This window comes from Corylus avellana, chromosome ca9, assembly GCF_901000735.1.
Source record: "Corylus avellana chromosome ca9, CavTom2PMs-1.0".
Taxonomy (NCBI): Eukaryota; Viridiplantae; Streptophyta; class Magnoliopsida; order Fagales; family Betulaceae; genus Corylus; species Corylus avellana.
Window position 1 is genome coordinate 7,613,420 of NC_081549.1, and position 20,451 is coordinate 7,633,870.

A 20,451-nucleotide genomic window follows, 5' to 3' on the forward strand; every position below is an offset into this window, starting at 1 on the left:
CACACAGGAATCAGCAACCGCTGTACCACCGGAACAGCGCTGAACATCTACCACCCACGTTGACGGCGATCCACTCACGCTCAGTACGGTTGCGCAACAGCCCACTGCCGCACAATCAGCACCACACACGGCACTCCAAAATCGCCCAAGAAAGCACTGCTCTGATTCCAGATGGTGAGAACCATAGTTCTTATCCTCTTCGAGGGGGTCTAGCCTCCACAATTTGCTTATAGCAATTGATTGAAAATTGTTATTCAATGATAAGCCTAAGGGCACTTACATTGCTTTTTATAGAGTAGAAAATAAACCTAATCTTAGTAGGAAAGGATTAATTAGTTAATAATAATGTGAAGTAGAGGGTTCGTAACAACAAATTACGTGTTTGATGTTCTCTATTTTCTAGGGTTTCCCAATAGGCATTTATGTTTAACCTGTATACTTTTGTTTGTTATTGCTTTTGGTTTTGTTTGGTTTCAAAGCAATTTTTATCACAAGTTTGTGAGATCTTAAGAAAGAGTTGGAACAGGTAGGATACAACTTCGTACTAAATTTCTTAGTCATGATGCATCTATTAGTAATGATTGTAAACGTTTTTACTAAATTCATGTCTATGCCTAAAAAAATTAGTACTATGTTCGTCGCCATTAACTGTCCTATCTTTTATTAATGCACCATGTTGTGTGGCTAAAACCTCTTGCTTTAAAATTATGACCTCTGATTAAATGATGTCATGGCACGGCCACTGCTCGAGATTGCTAGATTAGTGATCGATCATAGAACCGGTATATTTTATGGGCTAGATTATGTTCTGGGTTTACAAATATTGCCCCAACCCCTGCTGACAACTCTTTTGAACACCATGGACAGAGGCTAAAATTAAAGAAGATCATTGATGTCGCGATGACAAAGTATACACACCTGAATGCCTACAATAATGTCGGATCTGGTCTCAATAACTATATTGAGCAATGCATTTATGAGAAGCTCTCTGATTTGCGTACCCCCAATCACCCTACCTATGCTTTGGTACCACTCTCTTTTTCTTATCTCTTGCTCTTTAGCTGTTCTATGATGACTTTTTGATGTCCTAACTTTACGTGTGAATTTGTGTAGATGATACGGAGGGCGATTGAACAATTGAATGAGGAAAAGGGCTCAACTGAGGAAGCAATATCAAAGTTTATTAAGGAAGATGTTGAGGATTTGCCACTGGCTCATGCAAGTTTTTTGAGTCATCATTTGAACAAACTTAGTGAGAGTGGAGAGATTGTTAAAGCTTTTGGAAACCGTTATATGGTTCCTGTTGAAAGCACTAATTCTCTTCTTAATAGGGAGGAGGGAAATGTCCATCGAACTGAAGATAGAGTCGAAGCAATAGAAGAACAAAAGCCTGCAGAAGAGCAAAGTGAACAAGACCCACAGGTCAATGGAACTGAAGATCTAACGCAAGTGGCAGAACTTGTTGAAGTGCTTGAGGAACAAATAGAACAAGTGCAACAACTTGAAGTGATAGAAAAACACAATGAAGCAAAAGAACACAAAGTTGAATTCATTGAAGAAAAATATCAAGAACAAAGAGGTGACTCAATTGAGAAACCATATCCATCTCAAAAGCAGCAAAATAAAGAGCAAGATGAAGTGAGTTCACAACAAGGTCAAACACAAAGGCATGAAATTGCAGTTATTGTGGAAGAGCCTAGTGGAGCAGAAGAGAAAAATAAAGTGACTGGAGAACAAATTCAAGAAAAACGAGTGGATGGTACAATTCTAGATCCTTGTCTAACAAAGAAACAGCAAATCGAAGTGCTTAAGGATCAGAATCTGCCACACGATCACCAAATTGAAGATGTTAAAAAACAGATTCAGTTACAAGAACAAATTCTACTGATTGAAAAGCTGATTGAACTACAAGGGGAAAAGAATGAAGTGATTGAGAAACAAATTAACCCACCAACTGAAGTGAGGAGCAAGATTATTGGCCTTAGGTTTGCCCCTTTCTAGTTACTATTATTATTTTTTATCTTTATTGTGCCCTTTTCCTTTTATTATTGATCTCACATGCACTCCTTTTCTTGTTTAATTAACAGTGATCTGCAGTTTTATAAGAAGCCAGAGAAAGATGAAGCTATTGTGACAACCCAGAGCTCTTCTCTTACAAGCCAGAGATTGAAAAATGATGGCTCATTACTTCCAGTAAAGGTGGATATTAAAGATGTTCATTTCAACAATGTGATGATCTCTTTCAATTCATTTTATAAAAAAATTGTTTTTACTTATTACTCTCTGAATGATAGGATAAGTGTGTAGAATTGCTGAAGAGGACCAAGAAGATTGAGGAAAAACTGATGGATATTATTAGCTCATCATGTACAGGGGAGGTGTCAAAGCATGACACTCTAAAACCTTCCATAGAAGAACAAGAGAAAAAAAATCTTAAGAAGCCTGAGCAGACGCAACAAAAAAAGCAAGTAAAACTTTGCGGTCAGCATGAGGCTCGAGGATGCCATCCTGAACCAACTGGGGCCTCCTCTGGTGTGCTAAAAAATTCAGGAGAGCTTGACGATGAGCAACAGCAAGAGCATGAGAATTCGGAGATAGGATTAGAACTTGGTTTAAAGGAAATGGAAACAAAAAATATTGGGCAAGAGGCATCCATATCAAAAAATTCTCTCAACATGGACTCAAGGCAGCTTGAGATGAAGCAACTGGACTTTGCTGAAGGCCGTCCAGAACTTTGCAGCAACCTGAAGCTATTGGAATCTTTGCCAGTTATGAGTTCTCTTGAGGTACCCTCAGAGTCACGTGCACTTGAGCTGGAGAAGAAACCAGAGCTTCCATATTCAGAAAGTGCTCTACAGCTCAAATCATCCAGAGTGGAGCCATCAGCTCAAAAGGAGCAGCAGCAGAAAACTACTCTTTGTGGCAAGGCAAAGGCACATGAATACCAGGTAATAACGATGAAGCTTTGCCTAATTTCTTTGCAATCAGCTATTTTTTATCAATACAAGTGTAGCAAAAGCCATAGGATAGAAATCTTCAAAGAATGCTAAAAATGATAAGCATGTTAATATGCCTATTATGATGTTTATTCCACGGATCTCTAGCAGCTTGAGCAAGAGCGGTGTTATTGTAGCAAAAAGGGAAAATGGTATTTTTGTCAAAAACTGCATATCATGCCATAGTCTTTGCCCTAGGAAATTTAGAGATCAATTAAGTTGAAATATCAACCCCCCAACATCCTCTTTTTTGCAAGTAGGTTCTTTGTCTCCATGTTTCTGCCTGCTGCATGATGTAAAATGTACTGGTAAATGATTTAAAATAAGTCATCTTTTGCAAATTTTATGGTGATTAGACCCTGTTATTTCTCTATCTTATACTACTCCTTAAATGTTGCTTCTGTATTATGTGTCCAAGCGTTTGTAAACAAATATGAGAATACTACTAATTTTTCCATCAATCACGTTGGTTCTAGTAGATTTGACTTCCATTGCTTATTACTGTGTTGAAGGTACCAAAGCAATCATATAAACTTCGTGTTAAGTGACCACAATTTAGTTGATCAAAAGTGATTTAGTGATTAGTTATCATGATTTTCTTGTTCTTTTTGCCCCTACTACCTAGGTGGCTTATGTTGTGTACTCCATGTGTATAAAGAAACGCCTTACTCTATTTTATGATATTTTGATTAATTATAAAAAAAAAATTAATCAAAAGTGGTTACCACTAATCCCCAAGGATTGGTAAGAAAATAATTATATATTTTTTTGTACGGATCAATGAGTGTTTAAGACTCCATATGGCAAGGCATAATCGGTGAGGCATAGTAGTGTGTAAGCTTTTCGAAATTTGAATTTTTAATATTATAAAATATTTAAATAAAGAACTATTAAAAAAATTAATAAATAACAAATACGATCATGAAAGAATAAGTAGTATGCTGTAAAATCTATTTAACATATTTTAAGAGGTTCCTACAGTTAATTGCATTAGAATTACACCATCAATAACTTATAATATGTTTGAGGAGCGTATGCAGGAAATCAATTTGTTACTGGATTTATCTTGTGGGAATAAAAATTGTGATATACGAGCTCTCCACGAACTCATGGAATCTAGATTTTGTTTTTGGTGGTTTGGGATATTAATAGTTGAAAGGAAGAAGTGGCTTTATTTTATTAATCTTTGATAAACCACCCCAATGAAGTTAACCAGAGCATTTTAAGATATTTTGCCTCCTTTTATGCTTTTTGTATGGTCTATATATATATTTTTACTAAATATGTTAATTAAAGGAAAAAGACTAAACTAAACCTTGCCACTAAGGCTTAGGCCTTTGAGGACTCCCCATAAAATATGAATGCTATGTTATCAAGTTTTAGTGACGTCCCCCAGGCCTCTGTAGTGGATGGTGTTATATACAAATTCGGCAACTAATTAATAAATTAAGTTACCCTAATGCATGGGCTTGTTATTGGATACTAGAATACAAGATAGAGTAGAATCTCAAAAATAATGAATTTTCTCTTTACAATTTGTCGATTAAAATTTCAAGCTTATGGAATCCTAGAAGCCTGGGCTGGAGAAGCAACTCGAATTTAGTAATTAATTTATATGGTGGATGTGGAAACTTGAAGATATCAATAACTAGCTTGTAACCCTTAAATTGCAAGGATATGTTTTTTAAGAATTTTAAATTTTATATAAAACTGTGTAGTTATTTGGATATTAAAATTTCTCATCTTGGTTATAAAACTAATTAAATTAAGCGACCAACTGTAAAAAGCACTATACGCAGAAATGTGTGGTTGTGCGTATGTCTGTTTTACAATCCAAATATAATTTGATAGACCAACCAATATTAATCTCTAAGCTACATCAATACAATGTTGAAGAACTTAAACAAAGCAATCCAAAAGTTATGCATTAATAATTGATTATGACTAATTGAAACCAATTTAACTCAATTCATGGTAAGATTGGATGATAGCTCTAAGCAATGGTTTTTTCACAACTTTTTTGAATTTTTAGATCTTTCGAATTCACATTGTAATTCTTCGGGAATACCTTTGGTAAACTCCCTATGCCCCCTTTTTGGCATTAAGATTCTTGACTTGTCCAAAAACAAAATAGATACCAAATTAGAAATTGAATTTTCAACTCAATATTGGCAGGAACAGCTGAAGTGTCAGGGCCAGGGAAGGCAAGTACACCCTCCTCGATCCCAAGGTGTTTCCCAACTTGAACTTTCTGAAAAAGATACCATTATGGAATCGTTTTCCTCAAAAAATCAGTATGAGCAACTGCAGCAATTCAAGCGTAAAGGCCGAGGGAGGACTTCAAAGTTAAAGCCAGATTGGCATATGGCTATTGCGGAATCACTGCCCTCAGATGATCAGCGTCATCATGAGCAACCGCTGCCAAAGCATCGAGGCTGGGGGAGGCCTCCTAAATCGAAGGAAGATATAGATCCACCTATTGCTCATCAGAATCTAAATGGACACCAAAAAGAAGGGTGTGAGAGCCAGGGGAGACATCCTATTCCTACACCCAAGAGAAAGGCAGACACAATTTTGCAAGAGTCAATACCCTTGGATCACCAGAATCATAATGAATTGCAGCTGCAGCAGCCTGGTAAACGGAGTCGGGGGAGGCCTCCTAGACCAAAACCAGTTTTAGTTACAACCATGGAGGCATTATTGCCTTCACAGCAGCAGGAGCAACCCCAACGTCGAGGACAGGGGAGGCCTCCTAAAAGGAAGTTGTTTACAGACAGAATGATGGGAGAGCCATTGACCTCAGAGAGCCAACTGCAGCAACCGAAACCCCGGGGCCGGGGAAGGCCTCCAAAAGTGGACCAACAGTAACTTAAATGTTCTGTTTGTAGTAGCACTAGCATTATAAGGTGGCAATTTTTATAGTAGGGTTGATACTTGATTGGTTATTTGTTTTTGTAGAATCGTGCAAATAAGTTTCAATCTTTTTTGGTGCAGATGTATATAACGAAATCCACTCTTCATTTCTTTACATCTCTGGAATGGCGACTTTGTGCAATGAAGTCTTTGATGGGTTCAACTGCCATTTGTTTAACCTACAGAGAGATTATTTACATGTATGAATTAAATAAGTTTTGCTTAGTTTCCTGAAATTGTACTCTTTTTCTTTCCTGCTATAGTTTTATGCCTGATGCTTCTGCTCTGGTCATTTGGTTAATAGAGAGATTGATAATTTCATTGGCTTTGCTATTTGTTTACCCACAATAGAGGAAGAAATTATCAAAATAAAGAAATTTCTTCTTTTCCGATTCAAGAAGAAAGTGCTAACCGATCAATAAATCTGCATGTTTTGCAACTGCAGCTGTTTCTCCCATAATATATAATATATTTATTTGGTTGCTTCTTTGACCGTTTAACTTTTTGTTTGATAACCCAAGTTTTTTATTTTTGACATATTCGTACAAGAGGGGGGGAGAGAAATTCGAACTAGTAACCTCTACTTCATTAGGCGTGGTCCTAGCTGATTAAGCTATCTTTTAAAGACGATAACCCAAGTTTTTTAAAACCTCTTGCAAGGTTACAAATGTAAAAATATTAATAAAACCAGCAACACCATATTTAAAAGAAAAGTGAAAAGTCCAAAACATTGTATTTAAAAGGTGAGTAATGATACACATACTTTCACTTTTTTATATCAATTTTTTCGTACTCATATATTGCTTTTAAAACTACTATTAAATTTGTAATAGATCTTTATTAGATTTTAATCTAATGGTGATTTTAAAAGCCACCTATAAATGTAAGGAAGTAGGTGTAAGAAAGTGGAAGTATAAATAGCATTACTCCAGTTGCTTCCCCCAGGTACAAAATTTGAAACTCTCTATGTTGATTATTAGTTATTACATTACCCCTTTGCTAAATCATGCTTTGCTCCAACACAACTTCAATGGGAGAGAAAATAAAAACACTAAAAAAAAAACAGAGCTTAGTTTCTCTTTTTGAAGATTAAATACACTTAACCCTTCTAAACTAATATGTCATTTTTTTAAAAGTATCATGAAATGACATAAGTGACACTTGCATACATCAAACTATCATTTTGTTGCAATTAAGCTACTTTTCTGTCATTCTTAAAAAAATACCCCTATTTTCTTAAAATCAATGAATTTATTAAAAAAAAAAAAGTTTTTATTAAATACTAATATACATGGAGTAAGGTTCGATTAGTGTGGAAAGAATTTGCATGAAATTTGGATTTTTGATTTTATGAACATAGGGGCATTTTTGGTAGAATGATATAAAAAGACTTAATTGCTACAAAATTATAGTTTGATGTATCTAAGTATCACACCTATCAGTTCGTGAAACTTTTTAAAAAATGATTGATAGTTCAAGGGGTTATATTTAACCCTAAAAACTAAGTATCAGTTTCTCATTGCTTGAAACTAACCACTAATGAGCTCTCTAAAATTTAGCCAAATTTTAGCTATAAAATCTGTTTTTGTTATTTTATTTAACTACTTTTTACGAGTACCAAATATTAAGCTCTCTAAAAAAATTTCTACTTTCACTAAATATTATTTTTTTATTAATTGTTAATTGGTTGAAACTAACCACCAAAGAAAAAAAAAAATGAGGACTTTCAAGCTCACGTATGGAAAGAGAAAACAATGGAAGTAATAAAATAAAGAATGACTAAAGAAAAACTAGCATGAAATATGGAGAGAGATTCTAACAAAAACTAAATTGGAAAAAAGATGGAGAGTTTGATAAATATGAGCTTTTGAAAATATTATCTAAATTTTGACTAAAAGCACATAATAGAGAACTCATCGATGATGCTCCCTTGCCAAAGAGAAATTGATACTTAGTTTTTGGGGTTAAATATAACCCCCTGAAGTGAACTTTGATGTATAGGAAGCATGTACTTCTAAAGATTTTCACCAATAAGTATGAATTAAAAAGAAAATAAACGGCACAACACGGTGGAAGGTGGATGGATGCATAGCGGAGAGGCCGAAGTTATTGATATGATCGGAAAACATCTACAAACATAAAGAGAAAAAAAAAAAAAAAAAAAAAACCAGAAGGACAGGATATGAACAGCACAACACGGTAAAAGGTGGACGGATGTATAATAGAGATGCCAAAGTTACTGATATGATTGGAGAACACCTACAAACATAAAGAAAAAAAGAAAAAAAAAATATAGAAGGGGAGGATAGGAGTGGGAAGTAGATGGGGAAGGGCTGAGAGAAACACGACTAGGGTTCCTCTAGTGGAAAAAATTCCCATTAAAGCCTTAATAGGCTAAATATTTCCTTCCCTCCATGGTAGTTAGTTTCAACTAATTAATGATCAATAAAAATAAAATTTAGTTAAAGTAGAAAAATATTTGAACAGCTTGATGTTTAGTGCTTGTAAAAAGTAATTAGTTAAAATAACAAAAATAAATTTTTTACCTAATATTTAACTAAACTTTAGATAGCCCAGCGACCAGCGTTAAAGGAATGCTAGGGGCCATGTGACAGAAGAGAATCAAAGGGGTTCTTGGGTGATGACCTTGTTCAGAGTAAGGTCTTAATCCCTCTCGAAGGTAGATTCATGTGTATTGGGAAGTGGCCAGACGTATGGAAAGAAGAGAGATGAGCTGGCTTGTGTTTAAAGATGAGAGGAAAATATGTTTTTTTTTTGAAAAAAATTTGTCTTATTCTGACTGACCATTATATTTTTTAATATTTATTTTATTTTAACGGTCACATCTTTTAAAAATTTATATTTTCTTAACGGTCATATTTTTTTAAAAAAATTCATATACTTTGGGTATATATAAAACCATTTCCTCTCCATTATCCTTTCATCTTTAAACACAAGTCAGCTCATCTCGCTTATTTCCATACGTCTGGCCATTTCCCTAAATTACTACCTTCGAGACCTTACTCTGAACGAGGTCATCACTCAAGAACCCCTTTGATTCTCTTCTGTCACAGAGCCCCTTGCCTTGCATTCCTTTTTCATCTTTAAACACAAGTCAGCTCATCTCGCTTATTTCCATACGTCTGGCCATTTCCCTAAATTACTACCTTCGAGACCTTACTCTGAACGAGGTCATCACTCAAGAACCCCTTTGATTCTCTTCTGTCACAGAGCCCCTTGCCTTGCATTCCTTTAACGCCATAAGTGACATTTTGAGTGTAAGTATATATATATGTCTCAATTTGACTGAATTCAAGATTGACTAACTTTTTGTTGATTTGGATTTCGGTTGTTTTTTTTTTTTTTTTTGCTGAGTAAATGTGGGAGCAGCAAATAAATTGGTTTTGTTTTGTTTTTGTTTTGTTTTGTTTTTTTTTTTTTTTTCCAACAATCTGAATTCTATTTAATAGAAAACTATATTAAAAGAACGTCTCATAAAAATGGTATATTCTGTATTTACAGGTTTTCGAATTACCTCGTGAGCAGCTCTGGTAGAGGCCCATCTCCGGAGTGTACATCAAGTTGATCGATTGCGAGGCTTGGAAAATGTAAGCAACCTGACCATTTACTCTCCTTCTCCTTTCTGTGCACTCTGAAAAAGTAACGAGTTTCGTACACCGATTTACGTCATTTAGCTTTGACAACACGCTTCTAACTTTTCCGGTAGTGCATGTTTGGAAATTGGGAGAGATAAATAAAGTTTTTAAGTTAAATTTTCTTTCTTTCTTTTTTTTGTGGCAAACGTCTTATTTTTTAACTTTCGTTAAAAGTGTGTTTTGATAATTTTTCAAATTTTTTGGACCCTTAAAAGTATTTTTAATTTTTTCTTACTAAATTGATACTTTTTTTTTTCATACGAAATTTTTGAGTCTTAAATACACTTTTAAGCCCTTCAAACAAACCCTTAACGGTGTGTCTTGGGCTGGTAAATTATGTTAGAATAGTTTAGAGAATATATAACGCATATTAAATTGAATATATTTGAAAAAAAACTAAAACTAAAAATTAAAGAAAAAAAGAATTTTAAATATTAAAAGCTAGAAAAAAAAATTTGGGAAAACCACCCTGGGTGGCTTCCTGCTTGGGGATGGCTCTTTGGGGGTGGCGAGACCAAATAAGTAGAGGGGTGAAAAAGTGCCAATTACATCTAACTGTAACCGTCTAGGTGGTTATTAAAATTTATTAATCGCCTAGGCGGTGGTTAGAGATTAGTAACTATAACCACTTTTTAAAAGAAAAATTATAAAAATTATAAAAATTATAAAATTATTTTTTCTTAAAAAAAAAAAAAAAAAAAAACCAAAATGATGTTGTTTCTATGATAATATCGTATGTACCCTAGATTTTTATATATATTTAAAATTTGAAACACAAAAACGACACGGTTAGTGGGCGGTTAATCTTTCTCACCCCTACAAATAAGCGCATGTATAGGCATGATGTGCGCTGCAAATAAGTGCCTTATAAAAAGAGAAACTGTAGCATTCATCATTTTTTTTTAAAAAAAAAATTATTTATTTTTTTATTTTAAGTGGTATAGCCCAATAGATTAAATAAGAAAGGGAATAAACCTACAAGAAAACTAAATAAAGAAAATATTCTAACATTCATGATGTTGATTTCGTTGTTGTTGTTGGGCAACATAATGCTGATTTCTTTTTTAAGCACATTATGTTGGTTGTTGATGCAATAATTTTGCTCTTTTTCCTTTTCTTTTTTTGGTTACTTGTTCTTTTTTTTTTTTTTGGGCAAAACAAAATAGAGAATAGTTTACTCGTTCAATTGTTTGGAATATATATATATATATATATATATATATATATATTGTCATCTAAATTTGTTTTTGACTTCTGTCAACTTACAAGAAATATCAATTAAGTGTTATAAAATAATTTATTGAGAAAAAATATAATGTTATTTTATTAATTTAGCCATTACTTTGCCACTAAAAATATGTGATGACGACATGACAGAGAATAGTAGCAAAGATTCCACAAAAGTAGGAGATAATTATATGATGACAGAAGCGAGTAGCAATCAAGCATCTACCGATACTATTAGGGACGTAACAGAAGTAGTATCTTCGATTGAAGAAAAGCTTTGCCAGACGAATCCAATACTATCTAAGTGTTCCATATTTAGAGTTCCGGATAAACTACGCATGCATAATGAGAAGGATTTCGAGCCAGAGTTGGTTTCAATTGGTCCATTTCACCACGGAAAGGAGAAGCTGCTACCAATGCAAGAAATTAAGTTATGGTATTTGCATTGCCTCCTGAGTAGAGTACCAACTAATGAAACTACTTTGAAGTGCTTTGTAGAAGCCATTGAAAAGATTGAGCAAGAATGTCGTGCTTGTTACGCAGGAGAAATTGGTTTTGTTAAAAAGGAATTCATAGAGATGATGGTAATTGATGGCTGCTTTATCATTGAATTTTTTCGCAAATATTTTAGTCTGGTGCACCGAGAGGAGGAAGATTCCGTATTCAATTCGTCATGGAGAACTTGTCAAATAAAAAGTGACTTGTTTCTGCTTGAGAATCAGCTTCCTTGGCGGGTGCTGGAATGTTTATTCAGCATGACCAGATCAAATGATCAAGGGATGTCCCTGTCTGATCTTATCCTATCTAATCTTACCGGTTTGCAGGAACCTCATGGTAACGACCAAAACAGGCATTTACTTGTCGGTTTGCAGGACTCTCATGGTATCCTCCAAATCAAGCATTTACTTGACTGCTACCGAAACAAATTTGTTGGATCTTTCGGCTGGGTATCTAATCTTACCGGTTTGCAGGACCCTCATGGTAACGACCAAAACAGGCATTTACTTGTCGGTTTGCAGGACCCTCATGGTAACCTCCAAAACAGGCATTTACTTGTCAGTTTGCCAGACCCTGAGCATTTACTTGACTGCTACCGAAACAAATTTGTTGGATCTTTCGGCGGGGGGGCTAATCATAATAAGCGTAAATGCCCGATTAGTGAAACGATTCCATCTGTGACAGAGCTTTGCCACGCTGGAGTTATAATCAAAATTGGAGACAAAGGCATGCTCAATGTAACTTTCGAAAATGGGGTGATGACAATCCCACCGATACTTATCACAGAGGACACAAAATCTTTTTTCAAAAACATGGTTGCGTTTGAACAGTGTGAATCAACGCAAGACCATAAAGTCGGCTCTTATGCTTTACTTTTGCGTGACCTTATTAGCACCAGCGAGGACGTGGATATTCTCAAAAGGAAAGGAATTCTTAAAAGCTTTTTGAGAACTGAGGACACATTAACTTTCATCAACAGGCTTGGTAGTGATGCTGCCTACGGTGATTTCCTTTACTCAAATCTCTGTCCCAATGTGCAAGCATTTTGTAATGTGCGTTGGAACTTATCGAAGGCAGCATTGAAGCGTGACTATTTCACCAATACACAGGCGTTGGTGTCTACCTATTTTGCAATCATTGGTCTAATTTTGACCATTTTACAAACCACAATTTCTATACGGCAAATGTAACAAGGTTAGAATATATGATAAAGAGATTTGATATTACGAGAATATTTTTGTATTTATTGTAATTAATAAAAGCAAATTAGAAATATTCAACACTGATTTGATTTTATCAATCCTGTCTTTTTGTATTTTCTCTACATCCTTATAAATAGGATCATCTGGATTGTAAACACCACATCAAATATTTTGTCTATTTTATTATTTTCACATTTAATATTAATAGTATTATAAATTTTTTCATGGTATCAAAATTATTGGCCTATGCAGGTTGATCTAATGGTCCTATGAATATATACATATTTGGGGAGTGCTAGGGAGTCCGAATTTTGGCTCCCGAAAATTGCCCAGAATGAACTGGCACTTGTTTTTTACTCTCTCCTTTGTCTGCCATCAAATCTCATCTTAAATCTGGAGTGTTCATTTTAATCTAACGGTTCATAACATTTCACTAATAACACATTTAAAAAAATCAAAATCAAAATAATAAGATATTTTTTAAAAAAATAATTATTTTTTTACATGGTCCTTGGGGGTGCCCCCAAAGGCCAAGGAGTGGTTCACAATTTTTTTCTTCTTTCTTTTCTTACATGTCATTGGAGGTAGTTCGGCCATCCCTTGCTCTTAACAGGGGTTATTAATATTTTATTATTTTAATTTTAATTTTTTTTTTTTAATGTGTTATTAGTGAAATGTTCTGGACTGTTAGATTAAAATGAATGGTTCTAAGATGAGATTTGATGGTAGACAAAGCAGAGAGGGAGCAAACTTTTTTGAATGAAAAACAAGTGCAGGCTCATTTTGGGCAATTTTGGGGAGCTAAAATTCGGGCTCCCTAGTAGGGGTGTTATGTGAGCAAGCCGCTCACGAGGAAGCTTGAGATCAGCTCGTGCTCGACTCGATTATCAAATGAAACATTTTGTGAACACAAATTCTGACTCGAATATTAAACGAAGCAAGTTCGGCTCGACTCGTGAGTAAGCTCGTATATATATATATATAAACTAAGTAATACATAATCAATTATAAATCTCATAATTATTAAAATCATAAGCATTAAAAAATGAAAAATTCTAGACCCTTCGTAATCAAAGAGAGAGAGAGCAATCATTAAAAAGACTCAAATTCAATTAGAGCAGATCCAAACAAAGGGATGAAGAATCAAGCAGAAACTATTGAGGGAGAGATTACCAAAGGCAAAAATTATTAAAGAATCAAACAAACCAAAAAACTATCACTACCTGTCTGGTGAGCGAGAGTGAGAGAGTGAGAAATGAGAGTTTAGGTGGAAGATACACTATGACTGGTTAGGGAGATTGAGAGAAAAACACTGAAAAAATATTTTTTTGTAAGGGACGTTGTTCCAATGCAGTCTGAATACAACCTGTTAACTTGTCCTGTATTGCTAAGAAAACACCAATCCCCAAGTTTACTTATCTATAAAAGGATGCATATCCTTTCACTTTGACACCAAATGCTTTGTTGTAAAGACTCAGGCTCCATACTCAACTAGTTAGACTAAGCAAATACTCATATACAAGCTAACTTTTTAAGCCGTTTAAAAGTAGTTGAAGTTTAATTTTTTTTTTTAGGGTTTAGGGTTTAGTAAATATAAGAGTCAGCTTGCGAGCTAACTCGGCTCGACTTATTATGAGTTCGAGCTCGATTTTTTTGCCTCACCCTCGAACTTGACTCGAGTACAAGTAAAATTTAAACGAGCCAAGCCTGAAGAAGCGAAACTCGGTCAAATCGGCTCATTTGCACCCCAGCTCCCTAGCACTCCCCTACATATTTTTTTCAATTTATTGTTTATTTCTTGAAAAAAAAAAAAAAAAAAAAAAAAGAAACGATTTGCAGTAAACACAGCCGCTTCCCATCTCTGCACACAGCCGCTTCCAGCCTTCGCCAACACCGGGAGAACGCCGCTAGCCACGGACTTCCGTTCCCGCTCACAGTCCAGCCTCCAGCGGTTGCCACGCCACGTCTGGCCTTCCACGGCTCTGTCCAACCAAATCCAGCCGCCGCCGACAGCCACAACCAATTCCAGCCACCGTCTACCTCTTCTCACGGTCAGATCCGGACAGTGAACCTCCGTGCCGTTCAGAACCTCCGCGTCGCCCCTGCACACCGCGACCATCGTCTCCTCCGCCATTCGCAGCCCGGTTGGATCTCTCCGTCGTAACCCCACCCCTCCTCTCCGTTGCCGCTGCTCAAGCCACAGACGACCACGCCGCCACGGGCTGGCCATCGCCAGCCGAAGTCCACCTTTCAGAAAGTTTCCGCCCATGCGCGCCGTTCGTAACCCCACGCCATCGCCGGCACCAGCACCAGCACCAGCAACGTGTGCTGTCAATCTGGAGAAGAAATAGAAGAAGATGAATGGTGTTTGGTAACGGGTTTGATGTACTCTTATTCGGGTTTGCAGATTTGCTTATTCTAGTTTAGGGATATGTTACCCTGGTTTAGGTTTTTAAACCTAGATGTCTTCGGTTAGGGATTAAGGTAATTCTTATCCCAGTTTTATCCCAGTTTAATCTAATATGCGAATAGATATTCTTATAAAAAAATAAAAAAAAAATGAAAAGAATCTCTGTTGAAAAGAAAAAAATAATTAAAAAATCAAAAGAATTTCAAGTTGTCTATCTATTGGCCCATAATTGGCCAATTTTTGGGCCTATTTTTCTCGGTTACGTGGTATTGTTTAAAATCCTAATCAGGCCGAAGTTGGCTCACTTAAGCCCAAAATTCTCTCAGCATGGACTCAAGGCAGCTTGAGATGAAGCAACTGGACTTTGCTGAAGGCACTCCAGAACTTTGCAGCAACCAGAAAGCTATTGGAATATTTGCCAGTTATGAGTCGGATGCACTTGAGCTGGAGAAGAAACCAGAGCTTCCATATTCAGAAAGTGCTCTACAGCTCAAATCATCCAGAGTGGAGCCATCAGCTTAAAAGGAGCAGCAGCAGAAAGCTACTCTCTGCGGCAAGGCAAAGCACATGAATACCAGGTAATAATGATGAAGCTTTGTCTAATTTCTTTACAATCAGCTATTTTTTTTTTTTTATCAATACAAGTGTAGCAAAACAATAGGTTAGAAATCTTCAAAGAATGCTAAAAATGATAAGCATGTTAATATGCCTATTATGATGTTTATTGCACGGATTTCTAGCAGCTTGAGCAAGAGCGTTGTTATTGTAGCAAAAAGGGAAAATGGTATTTTTGTCAAAAACTGCATATCATGCCAGTCTTTGCCCTAGGTAACTTAGAGATCAGTTAAGTTGAATTAGCAACCCCGGCTCCCACCATCCTCTTTTTTGCAAGTAGGTTCTTTTTCTCCATGTTTCTGCCTGCTGCATGATGTAAAATGTACTGGTAAATGATTTAAAATAAGTCATCTTTTTGCAAATTTTATGTTGATTAGAACCTGTTATCTCTCTATCTTATACTACTCCTTTAATGTTGCTTCTGTATTATGTGTCCAAGCGTTTGTAAACAAATATGAGAATACTACTAATTTTTCCATCAATCACGTTGGTTCTAGTAGGGTTGACTTCCATTGCTTATGACTGTGTTGAAGGTACCAAAACAATCATATAATGATATAAACTTCATGTAAGCGACCACAATTTAGTTGATCAAAAGTGATTTAGTGATTAGTTATCATGATTTTCTTGTTCTTTTTGTCTCTACTATCTAGGTGGTTTCTCTTGTATACTCCATGTGTATAAAGAAACGCCTTATTCTTTTAATGATATTTTGATTAATTATAAAAAATAAAAAAATAAAAAAAATTGATCCAAGGTGGTTACCACTAATCCCCAAGGATTGGTAAGAAAATAATTATATATATTTTTGTACGGATCAATGAATGTTTTAGACTCCATATGGCAAGGCATAATCGGTGAGGCATGGAAGTGTGTAAACTTTTCGAAATTTGAATTTTTAATATTATAAATTTTTTAAATAAAGAACTATTAAAAAAAAATTAATAAATAACAAATACAATCATGAAAGAATAAGTAGCATGCTGTAAAATCTATTTAACATATTTTAAGAGGTTCCTACGGTTAATTGCATTAGAATTACACCATCAATAACTTATAATATGTTTGACGAGCGTATGCAGGAAATCAATTTGTTACTGGATTTATCTTGTGGGAATAAAAATTGTGATATACGAGTTCTCCACGAACTCATGGAATCTAGATTTTGTTTTTGGTGGTCTGGGATATTAATAGTTGAAAGGAAGAAGTGGCTTTATTTTATTAATCTTTGATAAACCACCCCAATGAAGTTAACCAGAGCATTTTAAGATATTTTGCCTCCTTTTATTCTTTTTGTATGGTCTATATATATATTTTTTAAAAGTATTAAATATGTTAATTAAAGGAAAAAGACTAAACTAAACCTTGCCACTAAGGCTTAGGCCTTTGAGGACTCCCCATAAAATATAAATGCTATGTTATCAAGTTTCAGTGAGGTGCCCCAGGCCTCTGTAATGGATGGTGTTATATACAAATTCGGCAACTAACTAATAAATTAAGTTGCCCTAATGCATGGGCTTGCTATTGGATACTAGAATACAAGATAGAATAGAATCTCAAAGATAATGAATTTTCTCTTTACAATTTGTCGATTAAAATTTCAAGCTTATGGAATCCTAGAAGCCTGGGCTGTAAAAAGCACTATACGCAGAAATGTGTGGTTGTGCGTATGTGTGTTTTACAATCCAAATATAATTTGATAGACCAACCAATATTAATCTCTAAACTACATCAATACAATGTTGAAGAACTTGAACAAAGCAATCCAAAAGTTATGCATTAATAATTGATTATGACTAATTGAAACCAATTCAACTCAATTCATGGTAAGATTGGATGATAGCTCTAGGCAATGGATTTTTCACAACTTTTTTGAATTTTTACATCTTTTGAACTCACATTGTAATTCTTCTGGAATACCTTTGGTAAACTCCCTATGCCCCCTTTTTTGCATTAAGATTCTTGACTTGTCCAAAAACAAAATACATGAACCAAATTAGAAATTGAATTTTCAACTCAATATTGGCAGGAACAGCTGAAGTGTCAGGGCCAGGGAAGGCAAGTACGCCCTCCTCGATCCCAAGGTGTTTCCCAAGTTGAACTTCTGAAAATGATACCATGATGGAATCGGTTTCCTCAAAAAATCAGTATGAGCAACTGCAGCAACTCAAGCGTAAAGGCCGAAGGAGGACTTCAAAGTTAAAGCCAGATTGGCATATGGCTATTGCGGAATCACTGCCGTCAGATGATCAGCGTCATCATGAGCAACTGCTGCCAAAGCATCGAGGCTGGGGGAGGCCTCCTAAATCGAAGGAAGATATAGATCCACCTATAGCTCATCAGAATCTAAATGGACACCAAAAAGAAGGATGTGAGAGCCAGGGGAGACATCCTACACCCAAGAGAAAGGCAGACACAATTTTGCAAGAGTCAATACCCTTGGATCACCAGAATCATAATGAATTGCAGCTGCAGCAGCCTGGTAAACGGGGTCAGGGGAGGCCTCCTAGACCAAAACCAGTTTTAGCTACAACCATGGAGGCATTATTGCCTTCACAGCAGCAGGAGCAACCCCAACGTCGAGGACAGGGGAGGCCTCCTAAAAGGAAGTTGTTTACAGACAGAATGATGGGAGAGCCATTGACCTCAGAGAGCCAACTGCAGCAACCGAAATGCCAGGGCCGGGGAAGGCCTCCAAAAGTGGACCAACAGTAACTTAAATGTTCTGTTTGTAGTAGCACTAGCATTATAAGGTGGCAGTTTTTATAGTAGGGTTGATACTTGATTGGTTATTTGTTTTTGTAGAATCGTGCAAATAAGTTTCAATCTTTTTTGGTGGAGATGTATATAACGAATATCAATCCACTCTTCATTTCTTTACATCTCAGGAATGGCGACTTTGTGCAATGAAGTCTTTGATGGGTTCAACTGCCTTTTGTTTAACCTACAGAGAGATTATTTACATGTATAAATTAAATAAGTTTTGCTTAGTTTCCTGAAATTGTACTCTTTTTCTTTCCTGCTATAGTTATATGCCTGATGCTTCTGCTCTGGTCATTTGGTTAATAGAGAGATTGATAATTTCATTGGCTTTGCTATTTGTTTTCCCAGAATAGAGGAAGAAATTATCAAAATAAAGAAATTTCTGCTTTTCCGATTCAAGAAGAAAGTGCTAACCGATCAATAAATCTGCATGTTTTGCAGCTGCAGCTGTTTCTCCCATAATATATAATATATTTATTTCGTCGCTTCTTTGACCGTAGTTTAACTTTTTGTTTGATAACCCAAGTTTTTTAAAACCTCGTGCAAGGTTACAAATGTATAAATATTAATAAAACCAGCAACACCATATATATTTAAAAGAAAAGTGAAAAGTCCAAAACATTGTATTTAAAAGGTGAGTAATGATACACATACTTTTGCTTTTTTACATTAATTTTTTCATATTCATATATGACTTTTAAAACTATTATCAAATTTAGAATAGATCTTTGTTAGATTTTAATCTAATGGTGATTTTAAAAGTTACCTATAAATGCAAAGACGTAGGTGTAAGAAAGTGGAAATATATGTAGCATTACTTCAGTTGCTTCCCCAAGGAACAAAATTTGAAACTCTCTATGTTGATTATTAGTTATTACATTACCCCTTTGCTGAATCATGCTTTGCTCCAACACTACTTCATGGGAGAGAAAATAAAAACACTAAAAAAAAAGAGCTTAGTTACTCTTTTTTAAGATTAAATACACTTAACCCTTCTAAACTATCCGTCATTTTTTAAAAAGTATCACAAAATGACATAAGTGACACTTGCATACATCAAACTACCATTTTGTTGCAATTAAACTACTTTTCTGTCATTCTTTAAAAAATACCCCTATTTTCTTAAAATCAATAAATTTATTTTTTTAAAAAAAAGTTTTGATTAAATACTAATATACATGGCGTAAGGTTCGATTAGTGTGGAAAGAATTTGCATGAAATTTGGATTTTTGAATTTATGAACATAGGGGTATTTTTGGAAGAATGATATAAAAAAGACTTAATTGCAACAAAATTGTAGTTTGATGTATCTAAGTATCACACCTGTCAATTTGTGAAACTTTTTAAAAAATAATTGATAGTTCAAGGGGTTATATTTAACCCTAAAAACTAAGTATCAATTTCTCATTGCTTGAAACAAACCACTAATGAGCTCTCTAAAATTTAGCCAAATTTTAGCTATAAAATCTACTTTTGTTATTTTATCTAACAACATTTTACAAGTACCAAATATCAAGCTCTCTAAATATTTCTCTACTTTCACTACATATTATTTTTTATTGATTGTTAATTGGTTGAAACTAACCACCAAAAGAGAAAAAAAAAAATGAATAAAAAAACAGAGGACTTTCAAGTTCACATATGGAAAGAGAAAACAATGGAAATAATAAAATAAAGAATGATTAAATTAAAACTAGCATCAAATATGGAGAGAGATTCTAGCAAAAACTAAATTGGAAAAAAGATGGAGAGTTTGATAAATATGAGCTTTTGAAAATATTATCTAATTTTTTACTAAAAGCACATAATAGAGAACTCATCGGTGATGCTCCCTTGCCAATGAGATATTGATACTTAGTTTTTGCCCTTGAAGTGAACTTTGATGTATAGGAAGTATATATGTACCTCTAAAGATTTTCATCAATAAGTATGAATTAAAAAGAAAATAAGTAAGTGAACGTTAACAAGGCATGCCACTTATGCTTACACCTGATAATTAAAAATCAAAAAGAAAAATAAAAATAAAAAGAAGAGTTAATAGGATTGAATATATTTGCTTCCAACCGAATTTGTGACACCACATTAATTTGGTTTCATGAATTGGGATGAATTGCACTTGTTAATTTTTTGTAATGCTAATTTATTGTAAAATATCACTCTTCACGGTAGGG

At 34.9% G+C, this 20,451-nt stretch overlaps 3 protein-coding genes across 7 annotated transcripts; all 3 read left to right on the forward strand.

The window, feature by feature from the left end:
* Nucleotides 1-6,024, forward strand: LOC132192135 (uncharacterized). 3 transcript variants are annotated; one of them, XM_059607374.1, is made up of 7 exons: nt 1-174; nt 868-1,026; nt 1,114-1,985; nt 2,088-2,199; nt 2,295-2,948; nt 5,172-5,902; nt 5,991-6,024. In XM_059607374.1, the coding sequence occupies exons 1-6, from the start codon at nt 172-174 to the stop codon at nt 5,862-5,864; spliced, it is 2,493 nt and encodes an 830-aa protein (XP_059463357.1). In that variant the 5' UTR covers nt 1-171; the 3' UTR covers nt 5,865-5,902; nt 5,991-6,024. The 3 variants fall into 3 exon arrangements, with proteins under 3 accessions (XP_059463357.1, XP_059463356.1, XP_059463358.1); XM_059607373.1 differs by having other exon boundaries at nt 5,172-6,024; XM_059607375.1 differs by having other exon boundaries at nt 5,178-6,024.
* Nucleotides 6,025-9,031: 3,007 nt separating this feature from the next.
* LOC132162042 (UPF0481 protein At3g47200-like) lies at nt 9,032-12,499 on the forward strand. 2 transcript variants are annotated; one of them, XM_059572290.1, is made up of 3 exons: nt 9,032-9,187; nt 9,432-9,517; nt 10,943-12,499. In XM_059572290.1, exon 3 carries the CDS (start codon nt 10,984-10,986, stop codon nt 12,478-12,480), a length of 1,497 nt encoding a protein of 498 aa, XP_059428273.1. In that variant the 5' UTR covers nt 9,032-9,187; nt 9,432-9,517; nt 10,943-10,983; the 3' UTR covers nt 12,481-12,499. The 2 variants fall into 2 exon arrangements, with proteins under 2 accessions (XP_059428273.1, XP_059428272.1); XM_059572289.1 differs by lacking the exons at nt 9,032-9,187; nt 9,432-9,517 and having other exon boundaries at nt 10,892-12,499.
* A 1,668-nt stretch (nt 12,500-14,167) lies between these two features.
* LOC132192136 (origin recognition complex subunit 4-like) lies at nt 14,168-18,507 on the forward strand. 2 transcript variants are annotated; one of them, XM_059607376.1, is made up of 2 exons: nt 14,168-15,480; nt 17,547-18,507. In XM_059607376.1, exon 2 carries the CDS (start codon nt 17,636-17,638, stop codon nt 18,230-18,232), a length of 597 nt encoding a protein of 198 aa, XP_059463359.1. In that variant the 5' UTR covers nt 14,168-15,480; nt 17,547-17,635; the 3' UTR covers nt 18,233-18,507. The 2 variants fall into 2 exon arrangements, with proteins under 2 accessions (XP_059463359.1, XP_059463360.1); XM_059607377.1 differs by having other exon boundaries at nt 17,553-18,507.
* The last annotated feature ends 1,944 nt before the right edge of the window (nt 18,508-20,451 follow it).